At 46.6% G+C, this 16,635-nt stretch overlaps 1 protein-coding gene across 1 annotated transcript in view; it reads left to right on the top strand.

Annotated features, from left to right (window-relative positions):
- DRAM1 (DNA damage regulated autophagy modulator 1) overlaps positions 1 to 16,635 on the top strand; it is a 70,419-nt gene that overhangs the window by 13,385 nt on the left and 40,399 nt on the right. The window contains exons 2-3 of the mRNA XM_021711579.1: positions 10,323 to 10,390; positions 15,701 to 15,843. Coding sequence (XP_021567254.1) covers positions 10,366 to 10,390; positions 15,701 to 15,843 — 168 coding nt within the window. The 5' untranslated portion in view covers positions 10,323 to 10,365. The remainder of the gene's footprint in view (positions 1 to 10,322; positions 10,391 to 15,700; positions 15,844 to 16,635) is intronic.

The raw sequence follows: 16,635 nt of genomic DNA, 5'->3' as shown, positions 1-16,635 counted from the left end.
ACCCGCGGGCTCAGGCAATCCACTCACCTCAGCCTCCCAAAGGCGCGGGATTACAGGCTGAGCCACCGAGCCCGGCTGAAATCTTGCTTTCTAATAAAAAATTAAATAAATAAAATATATTTTCGAATAAAAAAATACAATTCTTTTTTTCTTTTTTTTTTTTTGAGTGGGCATCTCCCTCTGTCACCCAGGCTGGAGCGCAGTGACATGCTCATGGCCACTGCAGCCTCGACCTGCTGGGCTCAGGTGATTCTTCTACCTCAGCCCTCTAAGTTGTTGGAACTACAGGTATGTGCCACCATGCCTGGCTGGTTTTTTTTATTTATTGTAGAGACAAAGTCTCGCCAAGTTGTCCAGGCTGGTCTTGAACCCCTGGGTTCAGGCAGTATTCCCGTCTCGGCCTCCAAAGTGCTGGGATTACAGGCATGAGCTACCACACCCGGCTCTTCTTGGATTTCTTTTCCTTTTTTAAGAGTTGGAGTCTTACTCCATCGCCCAGGCTGGAGTGCAGTGGCACACTCATGGGCACCCCAGCATTGACCTGCTAGACTCTGACGATCCTTCTGCCTCAGCCTTACAAGCAGCCAGAACTACAGTTGCGGGCTGCCACGCCTGGCTTATTTTTTATTTATTGTGGAGACGGGGTCTTGCCAAGTTGCCCGGGCTGGTCTCGAACCTGTGGGCTCAGGCAATCCATTTGCCTCAGTCTCCCAAAGTGCTGGGATTACAGGCTGAGCCACCACGTCTGGCCTGCTTGGTCATTCTTGCTAGAGTGGACTCCATCAATCTTGGATAAGTCTGCTGCTATTCTGACTGGTTTTCCCTGATAGGTAGTCTGCCCTTTCTCTCTTGCTGCCTTTAGGAGTTTTTCTTTTGTAGGCAAATTACTGTGTGTCTTAGGGGTCGGTCTTCTCATTTGATATCTTGTGGGGGTTCTCTGTATCTCTTGTGTTTGGATGATCACATCTCTGTTGGGATGGTGAAAGTTTTCTTGGATAACCTACTGGAATACTTGCTCCAAGGTGTTCTCCATTTCCCTTTCTTCTCCTGGGATACCAATCAGGCGTAGGTTCGGCTTCTTGATATTATCGAACATCTCTGGTAGGCTTTGTTCTTTCTTTCTGAGTTTTCTATGTTTTTTACAGATCTGGTTAATTCCATGTTCTGGTCTTCAAGTTCTGAGATTCTTTCTTTTGCTAGATTAATTCTGCTTTCCATGCTTGTCATCTTGTTATTTATTTCCAGGATGAAATCTTTTATGGTCAAAATCTCTGTTACAAGTTCTTTCAGCGTTGTATCTTGTCTCTCTTGAGTCTTATTCACTCTTTCCATCCATTCCCTAATCCCTGTTGTATTCTGGGACCAGTCTTTGGTGACTTCCATTTTTTGGGCTCCAGGTCTGATTTTTTTTCAGGCGTTACGTCTTTGTTAAACTGGAAATTACTTATGATCTTCCATTGGTTTTTCCTCATTTGTGACAGATCTCTTTTCTTTCTGTTTAGTTCCATGATTCCATGGCGGTGGGAGAGACTTTCACTTCTGATGTTTGCTCAGCACTCTATTCTTCCCTAATCTGGGCTCTGGATTTGTTCTGTTTTGAAACAGGGCTGTGGGTGGGAACTTTCGCTGTCTTTTGTAGTTCTGAGAGTCAAATAAGGTCGAGGATGGGGAGCTAGGATTCGGAAACTACTTGCAAATCACAGTGTTCACCTGACTGTGGTATGGGTTCCCTGAGACCCACTTCCCACTTGCACTCTGTGTGACAATGCAATGAGTATTTGTGTGTACCCCTTGAGTCCGAGATTCAGTAACAGCAATGAGGAGAACAGAGCAAAGTAGAATGAAATAAGACAGACAAAAATTTAAAAATATATATATATAATTAAAAAAAAACAGAACAATGAAAGCAGAAACCAAAGCAAAAAAAAAAAAAAAAATTGAATACACACACCAAAATAAACTGGAATAACAACAAAGCAAAACAAAACGAAAAACAACAACAACAAAACCAGGAAAACCAAACACACACACACATATGTCCAGCACAAAATGAGTAGAGAAGAAAAAGAGAAGAAAGAAAAACAAACAAACCAAAAAAATAGGAATTCAGATTGAACCCTCACACACATATTCACACACACATAAACTAAGAAAAGAGAAGAACAAAAGAGCGAAAACAAACCAACAAAAAGAAAACTGAGAGATGAACAATCATTCACATATACACGTAAACAGAAAACAAAAACCAAAAGATGAAAGGGGGGGAAAAGTGAGGAATACAGATTGAACCCTCATATACACATTCATGCACAAAGGAAAAATATTTTAAACATTAGAAAAGCTAACAAACAGACAAAAAGTTAACATTATTTTAAAACTTTAAAAAATCCTGGCCAGGCTCGGTGACTCAGCCTGTAATCCCAGCCCTTTGGGAGGCCGAGGTGAGTGGATTGCCTGAGCCCACGGGTTCGAGACCCGCCAGGGCAACTTGGTGAGACCTTGTCTCTACAACAAATCAAAAATTAGCCGGGCGTGGTAGCGCGCACCTGTTGTTCCAGCTCCTTGGAAGGCTGAGGCGGAAGGATCACCGGAGCCCAGCAGGTCGAGGCTGCAGTGGCCAGGAGTGGCCACTACACTCCAGTCTGGGCGACAGAGTGAGAATCCAACTCAAAAAAATATATATATTTAAAAATCCTGCTTTTTTGTGGCAGGTTGTATCATTGTTCTTCTCGTCTGCTTCTCTGCTGTCCTGCAGAACTTTGACCTCATTCACTTTCTCCCCAGTGTCTGAACCAGGGAAGGAGGAGGGGGCCGTGGGAGTGAGTGGGGTTGCAGTCCTCCCCTTCTACTCTTGTTTGTCGAGGGGGATCCCCTCTGGTGGGGAGATGTGGGATTGTGTCTTCCCCAGATACTTGGGCGGGGGGGGGGGGGGGGGCGGTGCCCCAGCCAGGCCCATCCTGGACCGGAGTCCTGTTGCTGCTGATGTCCATGCTCCGCCTGGGTTTGTCCCTCTCAGTCGTGTCCCAGCCATGTGGGTCTGATGTTCAGAGGATTGCTGGGGAGGAAGGGGGTTGGGTCAGCCCCAGACTCGCCACCGATCTGTTTGGAAGTCTTCCTCGTCCTTTTCTGGCCACACCTTTTGTCCTGCAGCTGAATCAGGGTAGGGGATCGGGCACCCGAGACTCAGAACTTGTCCTGTCCCTCCGGAGCTTGTGCTTTCAGGATATTCCCTCTGGGTCACAATCAACCCCTGACTAGATGATACCCCGGACGCAGAGATTGGGTCTGTTGCTCTGTGGCGAGCAAGCCGAAGCACTTTCCTGCCCCAGAAGCACTTTCCTGCCCCATTTTCTTTTCTTTTTTTTTTTTGTTTTGAGTTGGAGTCTCACTCTGTCGCCCAGACTGGAGTGCAGTGGCCGCTCCCGGCCACTGCAGCCTCGACCCGCTGGGCTCCGGCGATCCTTCCGCCTCAGCCTTCCAAGTAGCTGGAACTACAGGCGCGAGCTACCATGCCCGGCTAATTTTTTGATTTATTGTAGAGATGAGGTCTTGCTACCCAGGCGGGTCTCGAACCCACGGGCTCAGGCAATCCACTCACCTCAGCCTCCCAAAGGCATGGGATTACAGGCTGAGCCACCGAGCCCGGCTACATTTTCTTTTCTTTTCTTTCTGTTTTTGTGAGTTGGAGTCTCACTCGGTCACCCAGGCACACTCATGGCCACTGCAACCTTGGCCACTGCAGCCTCGACCAGCCTCAATCCATCCACCTCAGCCTTCCAAGTAACTGAAACCACATGCGCACACCACCATGCCAGGCTAATTTTTTTATTTATTGTAGAGATGAGGTCTCACCAAGTTGCCCAGGCGGGTCTCGAACCCGCGGGCTCAGGCAGTCTACTCACCCTGGCCTCCCAAAGGCGCGGGATTACAGGCTGAGCCACCGGCATGGCTACATTTTCTTTTCTTTCTTTTTTTACTTTTTTTTTTTTTTGAGTTGGAATCTCACTCGGTTGCCCAGACTGGAGTGCAGTGGCCGCTCCCGGCCACCGCAGCCTCCACCTGCTGGGCTCCGGCAATCCTTATGCCTCAGCCTTCCAAGTAGCCGGAATTACAGGCATGCGCTACCACGCCCGGCTGATTTTTTGATTTATTGTAGACATGAGGTCTCGCTACCCAGGTGGGTCTCAAACCTGCAGGCTCAGGCAATCCACATTTTCTTTTCTTTTCATTTTTTTTTTTTTTTGTGAGTTGGAGTCTCACTCGGTCACCCAGGCACGTTCATGGCCACTGCAGCCTCGGCCACTACAGCCTTGACCAGCCTTGATCCTTCCACCTCAGCCTTCCAAGTAACTGAAACTACATGCGCACACCACCATGCCAGGCTAATTTTTTGACTTACTGTAGAGATGAGGTCTCACCAAGTTGCCCAGGCTGGTCTCAAACCCCTGGGCTCAGACAAGCCTCCTGAAGTGCTTGGATTCCAGGCTTGAGCCACCGTGCCCGGCTCCTGCCCCATTTTTAAGACGGTGGCAGAGTGTCTTTTTCATCTTCTCCAGTGGGTCTCTGCCTCTGGGTTCCCTCAGCTGCCGTTGCTGCCAGTGTCCAGCCAGGCACTGCAGTGGTGAGGCAGAGCCTGGAGCCGGTAGTCTCTCCTCGCAGCTTCTTCCCAGGAAGACTTTTGTCAGTTAAAAAAAAATGGCACTTGGCTTCTGGGACTCGGGAAACACTAGGGACCAAGCAGAACAGCTGCAGCATCTGCTGTTTCACCAGGGGAACCCTGATCACTTGCTCACAAGCCCCCTACTTAATCGATCTCTCCCAGCAGCTTCTTCTCAGGAAGAGTTTTGTTGATTTAAAAAAAAGACCTAGCCGGGCTCGGTGGCTCAGCCTGTAATCCTGTACCTTTGGGAGGCTGAGGTGAGTGGATTGCCTGAGCCCGCAGGTTCGTGACCCGCCTGGGCAGCGAGACCTCATCTCTACAATAAATCAAAAAAAAAATTAGCCGGGCGTGGTAGTGCGCGCCTGTAATTCCGGCTACTCGGAAGGCTGAGGCGGAAGGATCACCGGAGCCCAGCAAGTCAAGGCCGCGGTGGTCAGGAGTGGCCACTGCACTCCAGTCTGGGCGACAGAGTGAGACTCCAACTCAAAAAAAAAAAAAAAATGACCTACCAAAGTTTTTGAAAAGATTGTTGTTTGATGGAACAACTGATTATGAATCTAGCACATTAATATTTCTCCAGGCTTGGCTGTATTGACATTACCTATGTTTAGTGCACAACTGTGGGCTCGTGGGTACACAGGCACGTGTGGCGGGTGTTATGGAGTCAGTGTCCTGAACAATAACCAGATTCACATGGCAATGCTGTTAAGAGACTTTACAATTAAATTGCAGTATCTGAGAAGTTTTGGAGATCTCACTTAGGTCACACCTTCCTGGTCTTCAACAGAGGTGCGATGATGTCGTCTCATCCCCATGAGGACTCTTTTTTTCTTTTTTTGAGTTGGAGTCTCATTCTGTCACCCAGGCTGGAGCCCAGTGGCCTGCTCACGGCCACCACAGCCTCGACCTTCTGGGCTCAGGTGATCCTTCTGCCTCAGACTTTCAAGCAACTGGAATGATAGGTGCATGCTACCACGGCCGCTTTTTTTTTTTTTAAATTTATTGTAGAGAAGAGGTCTTACCAAGTTGCCCAGACTGGCCTTGAATCCCTGAGCTCAGGTAAGCCTCCCGTCTCGGCCTCTCAGAGTGCTGGGATTACAGGCTTGAGCCACCACGCCCGGCCAAGGGCTCCTTCTGAGGCGAGACCTGCCAGTGCGTCTCCTCCCAGCTCCGTGTTCCATGACCGGTATTCTGATGTCCTGAATTCTGACCCACTGGGAGTGCTTTCACCAGGGAAATTGGCAAATGTTCCAAAGCTGCCCCCCCACAGCTGGCAGTGATGCAGTGACCAGCCAATCAGTGTATGTTCCTGGTTGTTCTCTGGTGACTTTGCCCATTGGCCAGCACAGTGGAGACTGAAAGTCAGGGAGTTGAACATCTGGACTGGGATAGGGGCTCCCTGATGAGCAGCTCAACCCCTCTGATACCCAGCTTCCTCCTTGGTAAATGAGGTTGCTGTAAATTCCCTTCATGGTGGTGAGGGTGATGTGTCCAGTGAGCACGGTCCCTGGTACATACTTAATGTGCATCACATGGTCTCCGATCATTTTCTTTTTGTTTCTGCCAGCGCTGATAGTCATTCACTCAACACATACATATGGAATGGCTATCTGCAAAGTGATCTGGGTTCTACCCGTATGGTTTATTTATTTTTATTTTTTATTTTTATTTTTTGAGATGGAGTCTCACTCTTGTCGCCCAGACTGGAGTGCAGTGGCCACTCACGGCCACCGCAGCCTCGACCTGCTGGGCTCTGGTGATCCTTCCGCCTCAGCCTTCCAAGTAGCTGGAACTACAGGCATGCACTACCACGCCCACCTTACTCTATTTATTTATTTGTTATAGAGACGAGGTCTCATCAAGTTGCACAGGCTGGTCTCGAACCCTCAAGCTCAGGCAATCCTCTCGCCTTGACCTCTCAAAGTGCTGGGAGTACAGGCTTGAGGCACTCGGCCGGCAGATGTTAATTTCTGTGGCTCACCCAGGGCTCCGGGAGAGAATTATTGTCACGTGTGAGCTCAAGGAGACTAGGGAAACACCATTGTGGGCTCTGTCCTTCATTGTGTATCTGGGCCTTTGACATAGTCTGATTTGGCCGTCATAGACTAGATGTCAAGTCTGGCCTTCCATTAGAGCCTTCATCTCCCAACCACTTCCCTTCCCAATGTCCTCCTCATCCTTCCACTTTTCTTTCTCGACAAACAAGCCAACAGCCTTCTCCCAGCATATCTCGCCCTGTGCCCATCAGTTGCCTGAGCACTCAGGACAGGTCGTCTGCTGGCTGCCTTTTTACACCTAGAGGCCGAGACAGCAAGGCTTGATTTCCCTGGCAGTTAAGTGTCAGACAGAAGTCCTGCCCAAGGTGACAAGCTGCCTCTGTCTCCCTCCCTCCTTGCTGCCCATTCAGCAGCTCAGAAGGGTATTTGCTACCTCAACGGTCCTTCATGGTGAAAAAGATTATTGTGGAAAAGGTGGTCCAGGCTTCAGGTCTTGCAGGTACGTGTGACACTGAGACTGAGATCTCGGGGCATGAAGGCATTTGTTGTGAGGGGCCAGGTTAGGGTTAGGGTTAGGGTTGTGGTTGTGTACTCCTCTTTAAATATTGTGTTCACGAAACGTAAAAATTCTGCCTTTCTGCACACACAGGCTTCTTGTGGAATTCTTCAAACCACTTGAAGTGCATCTTTTTCAATGAGATCAGTTTTTCATTACTTAAATTTCAGAGCTGTTTTTAAATGTGGAAACACCCCAAACGGGTATAAGTTGTTTCATGTTGGGAGCTCTTTTGCCATCAGTTTTAAACTGGGAGGGTTGCTATATGAGTGGTCTGGAAGTGTAAAAATGAAAAAAAGAGAAAAATGTAAAATAGCACACGTCAAACAACATTTTCCAACTCAATTAATTGATAAACTGCACCCTTTTTTTTTTTTTAGTAGGAGTCTCACTCTGTCACCCAGGCTCGAGTGCAGTGGCCTGCTCATGGTCACCACACCTTGACCAGTTAGGCCGAGGCAATCCTCCTGCCTCAGCATTTCAATAGCTGGAACCAGAGGCACATGCCACTACACCTGGCTAATTGTTTGATTTATTGTGGAGATGTGGTCTCACCAAGTTGCCCAGGCTGGTCTCAAACCCCTGGACTCAGGCAATCCTCTTGCCTGCACCTCCCAAAGTGCTGGGATTACAGGTGTGAGCCACCGTGACCAGGTGTGAGCCATGGTGGCTCACACCTGTAATGAATGAATAAATAAATAAATATTTATTTATTTTAAGAGATAGAGTCTTGGTCTGTTGCCCAGGCTGTAATGCAATGGTGTGATTATGGCTCACTGTACCCTTGAACTCCTGGGTTCAAGCTATCCTCCCACCTCTCCCTTCCCAGTAGCTTGGACTACAGATGTGTGCCACCATTCCTGGCTAAAGTAATATTTTATTTTATTTTATTTTTTTTAGTGGAGTCTCACTCGGTCGCCCAGACTGGAGATCCTTCTGCCTCAGCCTTCCGAGTAGCCGGAATTACAGGCACGCGCTACCACGCCCAGCTGATTTTTTGATTTATTGTAGAGATGAGGTCTCGCTGCCCAGGCGGGTCTCGAACCCACGGGCTCAGGCAATCCACTCACCTCAGCCTTCCAAAGGCGCGGGATTACAGGCTGAGCCACTGAGCCCGGCTAAAAATAATATTTACCAGATTTAATATACCCTTGATACCCTACTGTTGCCACAAAATACTAATAGAGATCAATTGCTCAGCTTTTTATCATTACATTTTCAGCAATATAAACTCTTATGCTTAAGTCCAGTTATCAAAAAAAATTAAAAGTGATGTGTTTATGTGTATTTAATATCTGAGTAGTAGAATTTTCAAACACTTATTTTATTTTATTTTTGAGCCGAAATCTGCAGTGGCATAATCACGACTCGAACTCCTGGGCTCAGGTGATCCTTCCGCCTCTACCTCTCAAAATACTGTGATTAGAGGTGTGAGCCACCGCAAAACAGCCTATTTTATTTTATTTTTGAATTGGGATCGCATTCTGTCACCCAGGCTGGAGTTAAGTGGCGCAATCACAGCTCATAGTAGCCTCTACCCCCTTGAACTCTTGGCTTCTGCCCTCCCAAATAGCTGGGATTACAGGAATGTGCTACCACACCTAGCTAATTTTTGATGTTTTTGAAGAGATGAGGTTTCACTATGTTGCCTGGACTGGTCTTGCGCTCAAGCAGTCTTCCCGCCTCGGCCTCCCAAACTGCTGGGATTATAGGCGTGAGCCATCACACTTGGTCTCGATTTTATTTTATTTTATTTTTTGAGTTTGAGTATCACTGTCACCCAGGCAGGAGTACAGTGGCACGCTCACAGCCACTGCAGCCTCGACCTGCTGGGCTCAGGCGGTCCTTCCACCTCGGCTTTTCAAGTAGCTGGAACCACAGGTGCGTGCCACCATGCCTGGCTAATTTTTTTATTTATCCTAGAGACAGGGTCTCACCAAGTTGTCCATGCCGGTCTCGAACCCCTGGGCACAGGCAATCCTCCTGCCTCAGCCTCCCAAAGTGCTAGGATTGCAGGCGTGGGTCACCATGCTCAGCCTCAAAAGTGATTTTAGATTATTTACTTTCAAAATAGTCACATTCAATTCTTTACTGAGAATGAACACATATCAAGTTCATTGCATTTGATCATTTCAGAAGCAGCAACACCATTCATTTTAAGCACTTCCTAGCTTTTTGCTATGGAAAAAAGTTAAATGTACTTGCTTATGGTAGAAAAATTAATTTTATGTTTTGTTAGGTTAAAAATCCCAGTAGGGGCTTTCAAAATGTGAGGTCAGACCACAGGGGAGTGTCTGCGATTTGGTGCCATGGGAAAGATGCAAAGAATTGCCCCGAAGCTAGATTGGAATATATAGTTTATTTAAAAAGTAAATTAGAAAGAGAGAGGAGATTCACCTCCCCAAGATAGGGGAGGGGCCAAGGCTTAGGAAAACATGGCCTGACCAGAGCTCAAAGAGTATATAGCTAGACCACAGCTTAGCAAAGCAATGACCCTGACTGCCATAACTCAATGAACACATAGCCTATGCAGAGTTTAACAAAAGCAGTGGCAAATAACTGCTTGAAGTTGAATGGTTTTAAACCTTCCCTTTGGTGGGAGACAGATTGTTCAGGTGACCGGGTGGTGGTCTGTTCCATATCATCACGAAGGGGACAGGTAAGCCCAGGCATTGACATCAGGTGATGGAAGTAGGCAGATGGATGAACTAGTCACATGACTGTTGTTGATGAAATCTATGTCATGAAGAGCTGATTAGGTTAACTTGTTTACAGAACAAGCTGGGGAAGGGGTTGTAAGACAGTTATCAATAGCTGCCTCTGAGAAACCAGTTCTTGGCTCGTAATGACAGGGCAAGTTCAAGTGACCTGCTAGAAAAACATGACAAAACTAAGCAATGTTAAAATGGCTGCTCATTGGGCATATTGATACCATCTTATGCCCTTTCAGATTTTTCAGAGCCAAAGTGAAAATAAAATCAGGTCAAATTTTTGGAATTCAAGGTGGCTGAACACCCACAATAAACACAATATAGACCTTGCCAATTATATGGGCGCTCAGAGGTCTGCACAAAATTTCTTTTTAATAATTCGGACATTTCTTTCCCAGTGATACAGGAACAACGCCTCCAGAGAGTGGTATTTTTGGATTTATGATAAACTTCTCTGCATTTCTTGGTAAGTACACAATAATTATTATAAATAAATTAAAAATTCACAATCCCAAGGGAAGTCAAATGTATTATTTATGGTTTGTGTATCATTTTTTAAAAAGTACGACCTTTACAGTTAAGAATTTGCCCTATTCTGAGAAACAAAAGTAACTAGAAATCCAAAATTATTTATGGCTTTATTCTAGAACTATTCATTACTTTATCTGGTGATTTGTCACAGGATTTGCTCTAGGTGGCTTAAAATACCAAACTTCTGGCTGGGCTCGGTGGCTCAGCCTGTCATCCCAGCGCTTTGGGAGGCCGAGGTGAGTGGATTGCCTGAGCCCGTGGGTTGAGACCTGCCTAGGCAACTTGGCGAGACCTCGTCTCTACAATAAATCAAAAAATTAGCCGGGCGTGGTAGCACGCACCTATAGTTCCAGCTACCTGGAAGGCTGAAACGGAAAGATCGCCGGAGCCCAGCAGGTCGAGGCTGCGGTGGCTGGGAGCGGCCACTGCACTCTAGTCTGGGTGACAGAGTGAGAAAACCAAACTTCTGAAATGGATTTTTTTTTTTTTGAGTTGGAGTCTCACTCTGTTGCCCAGGCTGGAGTGCAGTGGCATGCTCATGGTCACTGCAGCCTTAACCTGCTGAGCTCAGGTGATCCTTCTGCCTCAGCCTTCCGATTAGCTGGAACTACAGACGCATGCTACTAAGCCTGGATACTTTTAAAAAAAATTTATTGTAGGCCGGGCACCACCGGTGGCTCACACCTGTAATCCCAGCACTTTGGGAGGCTGAGGTGAGAGGATTACCTGAGCCCACAGGTTTGACATCAGCCTGGGCAACTTGTGGAGACGAGGTCTCGCCAAGTTGCTCAGGCTGGTTTTGAACCCCTGTGCTCAGGCAATCCTCTCATCCTGGCCTCCCAAAGTGCTGGGATGACAGGCTTGAGCTATCACACCCGGCCCCGAAATGGGTTTTGCATGTAATTTGGTTTTTAAAAATAGCGATTTTTGCTAAAACACTTGTGTAAGCTGGAGGGGTCCAATATATGTGCCATGAACAGACACTCGAAGCGATGTGGGTACTCACTGAAGTCTGAGGACCACAGACACAGTCTTTGTCTGGCCCACTAGGGAAGGGGGAAGGTCCTGCAAGGAATCATTTGTTTCCAGCTCAGGTATGATTTTCTTTTCAGTTCCTCAACTGCACTGAGACACAACCTATCAGGAGCCAGTTCCTGTAATGTGCATTCATGACAACAATTTTACAGCTAATGAAAAAACTCAGTCTCCTATGGGGTGATCTGCGTGTAGAGATGTCAGCTACAAGATTCTTTCTCATTGTCCTTCCCTCCTCTCCTGTCCCATGGAACAGTCAAGTGTTTGCCATGGGCCTGTGGTGTAACCACTTCCTTTGTTTTCTTTTTTTGAATCAGTTTTACCCTATTACCCAGGCTGGAGTGCAGTGGCATGCTCCTGGCCACCAAAGCCTCAACCTGCTGGGCTCAGGCGATCCTTCTGCCTCAGCCTTCCAAGTAGCTGGAACTACAGGCACACACCACCATGCCTGGCTAATTTTTTGATTTATTGTAGAGATGAGTCTTGCCAAGTTGCCCAGGCTGGCCTCGAACCTGTGGACTCAGGTAATCCTGTCACTTCGGCCTCCCAAAGTGCTGGGATTATAGGCGTGAGCCACCGCACCGGGCCTATTTTATCATTTTAATACATGCATAATATCCATTGTATGAATGTGTTATAATTCATTTAATCAGCCCCCTATTGTTAAACATTTAGGCTGTTTCTTATATTTTGCAATTATAAATTGAAGTGAACATTTTTTTTTTTTTTTTTGAGTCAGCGTCATTGTAGCCCGGGCTGAAGTGCAGTGGCACGCTCATGGCCACCACAGCCTTGACCTGCTGGGCTCAGACGAGCCTTCCTCCTCAGCCTTTCAAGTAGCTGGAACTACAGGTGTGTGCCACCACACTCAGCTAATTTTTTGGTTTATTGTAGATATGAGGTCTCGTCAAGTTGACCAGGCTGGTCTTGAACCCTGAGCTCAGGCAATCCTCTCCCCTTGGCCTCCCAAAGTGCTGGGATTACAGGCATGAGCCACTGAGCCTGGCTGAAGTGAACTGAAGATCTTTCAAACATATCTATGGATATTTATGTATCCATATCTATGGATATTTTTTCTATAAGATAAATTTGCTGAGTTAAAGGAACTTGGTGTCTCAAGTCATGACAGCATCATGACAGTTGTCCATTTATTTAGCATTAGTGACTAAGCACCTGCTGTATAAGAGGCTTTGTGCTTATGCTTATCGCTGGGGGTCACAGCAGCACACAAAGCAGACAAGGCCCTGCTTTCATGGAGGTTGCGTTTCCTTGCCAAGTTACTCTCCTAGACAATAAATGCTATTTTGTTGACTGACTAGGTATTTGGGACAACAAACCTTTAGTATCCTCCTCATACCATATACAAAAAGCAATTGCAATTAAAGAATTAGACATGAAAAGCAAATCAATAAGAGAATTAAATAAGAGGAGAATGGTTTAAAAACCTTGGGATAGAAAGCTTACAGAAAACCCAGAACTAAATAGGAAAGGATGGACAGATCTGAGTAGATAAAGAATGAAAACTCTAAATGATGAAAGATACAGGAGATAAAGATAAAAGACAAACAACGCAGCCGGGCCCAGTGACTTACGCCTGTAATCCCAGCACTTGGGAGGTGGAGGTGAGAGGATTGCCTGAGCCCAGGGGTTCGAGACCAGTCTGGGCAACTTGGCGAGACCGGAAGGAAGGAAGGAAGGAACGAAGGAAGGAACGAAGGAAGGAAGGAAGGAAGGCAACAGACGAGAAGAAAATTTGCAATATTTATTATAGAAGACAATAGACTAGTGGACATAATGTGGAAAAAGCAACTACAAATTAGAAATGAATGGAGAAACCCAAGAGAAAAATTTAAAAACATGGCAGTTCTCAGAAGAAGAAATGGCAGGTGACCAGTAGACATACTGAAAGTTGTTAAATCTCACTGTTGATCAGGGAAAAGCAAATTTAACCAAAAGGTTGCTGTTTTTCATTCATTAGATTGACAACAATTAAAAAGTTGCTGGATGCAGTGGCTCACACCTGTAATCCCAGCACTTTGAGGGTTGAGGCTGGAGGATCACTTGAGCCCAGGAGTTCAAGACCAACCTGGGCAACATAGTAAGATCTCGTCTCTATAAAAATAAAAGTTAAAAAATTAGCTGGGCATGGTACTGTACATCTGTAATCCCAGCTACTCGGGAGGCTGAGGTGGAAGGATTACCCGAGCCCAGGAGGTCAAGGCTACAGTGAGCCGTGATTGTGCCCCTGTACTGCAGCCTGGGCAACAGTGAGACCCCCACCCCAACTCAAAAAAAAAAACAAAAAAACGTAGGCCTGGTGTGGTGGCTCAAACCTGTAATCTCAGCACTTTGGGAGGCCAAGGCGAGAGGATTGCCTGAGCTAAGGGGTTTAAGACCAGCCTAGGGAACATGACAGACCTCATCTCTACAATAAATCAAAAAACAAGCTTGGCGTGATGTCTTCAAAAAAAAAAAGGCCAGGGTAAACAAAATTGTTCCTAAACTTTGCTGGTGAAAATATAAACTTTCTTGGGAACAACCTGGAAGCATTTCTCAACATTTTGTGCATGGCTTTTGACCCAGGAACACTGCTTCTAGGAAGTGATCTTTCAGAAACACCTGGAGGTGTGCTCAAAGTTTATATGTATGTGGATGTTCACTGAGTATTATTTGTTTTTTTGGGGGGTTTTTTTGAGTCAGAGTGTCACTCTGTCGCCGAGTCTGGAGTGAGTGGCACGCTGCTCACAGCCTTGACTTGCTGGACTCAGGCGATCCTTCTGCCTCAGCCTTCCAAGTAACTGTAACTACAGGCATGTGCCACCACGTCCGGCTTATTTTTTGATTTATTGTAGAGATGAGGTCTCACCATGTTGCCTGTGCTGGTCTCCAACTCGCAGGCCCAGGCAATCTTCTTTCCCCATCCTCCCAAAGTGCTGGGACTATAGGCGTGAGCCATTGTGCCTGGCTTATTGGAGCATTATTTGTAATAGGGAAAACATGGCAGCAACGCAGAAATCCATTCTCAGGAAAATGAAGTAAACCAGGCATCTTATCCACAGACCATGACAGAGCCCTAAAAGCGATGACATGGAGTCATGAGTATGGTCCTGGAAAGGTCTCTATAACCTGTTAAGGGGAAAAAGCAAGTCCCAGAATATAATAGCATTTATTCGAGAAGGATAACAGCCAAGTGGGGTGTGTGTGTGTGTGTGTGTGTGTGTGTGTGTGTGTGTGTGTCTATCACACTGGTGGGAGAGTAAGCTGGAGTGGGGAAGGAAAGGGTGGGCAAACGGGGAAGACTTGTAATCTGGGACACTTTATTTTACTTTGTGTTGTATTGTATTGTATTTATTTTTTTGAGTTGGAGTCTCACTCTACCACCCAGGCTGGAGTGCAGTGGCATGCTTACAGTCACTGCAGCCTCGACTTGCTGGGCTCAGGTGATCCTTCTGCCTCAGTCTTCTAAGTAGCTGGAACTATAGGCACATATCACCTTACCCGGCTACTTTTTTTTGATTTATTGTAGAGTTGAGGTCTTGCCAAGTTGACCAGGGTAGTCTCAAACCCGTAGGCTCAGGCAGTCCTCTCACCTCGGCCTCCCAAAGTGCTGGGGTTACAGGTGTGAGCCACTGTGCCCGTCTAGTATTTTATTTTTTAATTATTATTTTTTTGAGTCAGGGACTTGCGCTGTCACCCAGGCTGGAGTGCAGTGGTACCATCATGACTCATTGCAGCTTTGTCTTCTTGGGTTCAGACGATCTTTCCTCCTCAGTCTCCTGAGTAGCTGGGACTACAGGGGCGTACCACAGCACCCAGTTAATTTTTTAAATTTTTTTTTGTAGAGATGAGGTCTCGCTATGTTGCTCAGACTGATGTTGAATTCCTGGCCTCAAGCAATCCTCCTGCCTCAGCCTCCCCAAGGGCTGGAATTACAGGTGTGAGCCATGTTTTCCCTGTTACAAATAATGCTCCAATGAGCCGGGCTCAGCGGCTCATACCTATAATCCCAGCACTTTGGGATGCTGGGGCGAGAGGTTCGCCTAGGCCTGCGAGTTGGAGACCAGTCTGGGCAACATGGTGAGAACTTATCTCTACAATAAATCAAAAAATAAGCCGGGCATGGTGGCACATTTTAAAAAAGTGATACAAAACTACTTCTGTGATTTTTGTTCTAATAACGATAATTCATCAAAATTCCTTTCTTTTTCAGGCGCAGCCACGATGTACACAAGATATAAAATAGTTGAGAAGCAAAATCAAACCAGCTATTTCAGCACTCCTGTTTTCAACTTGGTGTCCTTAGTCCTTGGCTTGATGGGCTGTATCGGAATGGGCATTGTAGCCAATTTTCAGGTAGGACCTGAGGCTTTTTCGGCTATTGGGACTGATGGATCATGTGTGTCTGGGAGGGAAACAGGATGCAGGAAGCACAGCTGTGCCAATTCAGCTGTTATGTGGTTGATGCATTTGCAAAAATTACGTTAGTTCGCTTTTTAGAAATGAATCTTGAGCATTTGAACATCAATCCTGCAGGATCCTTGCGAGAGATGGGGTGTGTGTTTGCGTGTGTAAGAGTATGTGCCTGCCAGTGGCCTGTGCTCTGCACCGTCCATGTTCTGGCTTGTGTTGGGAGAGTTACTTCAGCCACTGTGATGGTACTGTTTGCCAGGAGTGGGGAAAATGTGTGTGTGTATGTGTGTCTGTGGATTCTGCCACGGGACCCTTGGTGTCCAGAGATAGGGCCCTTTTGTGAGTGAAGGTGTAGGTTCACAGAGGTGAAATGATTTGCTCAGACTCACTCAGCTAATAATTTGCAGAGCCAAAACATGACCCCACCAGAGCACGTTAATGTACATGGCGTTTGCAGACTGCAGAATCTGCTCTAAATAATCTTGCTGTGTTAAATGTTAGAAAAAAACCATAAGTATTTGCCAATTTTCAGTTTCTTTCAGGAAGGCAAGGGCCTATTTGTTTTGAGACAATATTTAATTTTTTTTTTTTTGAGTTGGAGCCTCACTGTCACCCAGACTGGAGTGCAGTGGCCGTTGCCGGCCACTGCAGCCTCGACCTGCTGGGCTCCGGCGATCCTTCCACCTCAGCCTTCCAAGTAGCTGGAACTACAGGCACGCGCTACCACACCTGGTT

The sequence above is a fragment of the Carlito syrichta genome, unplaced genomic scaffold, assembly GCF_000164805.1.
Source record: "Carlito syrichta isolate Samal-C Ts95f unplaced genomic scaffold, Tarsius_syrichta-2.0.1 Scaffold302384, whole genome shotgun sequence".
Classification (NCBI taxonomy): Eukaryota; Metazoa; Chordata; class Mammalia; order Primates; family Tarsiidae; genus Carlito; species Carlito syrichta.
The sequence above is the reverse complement of the archived record's forward strand: the minus strand, read 5'-3'. Positions and strand labels throughout refer to the sequence as shown.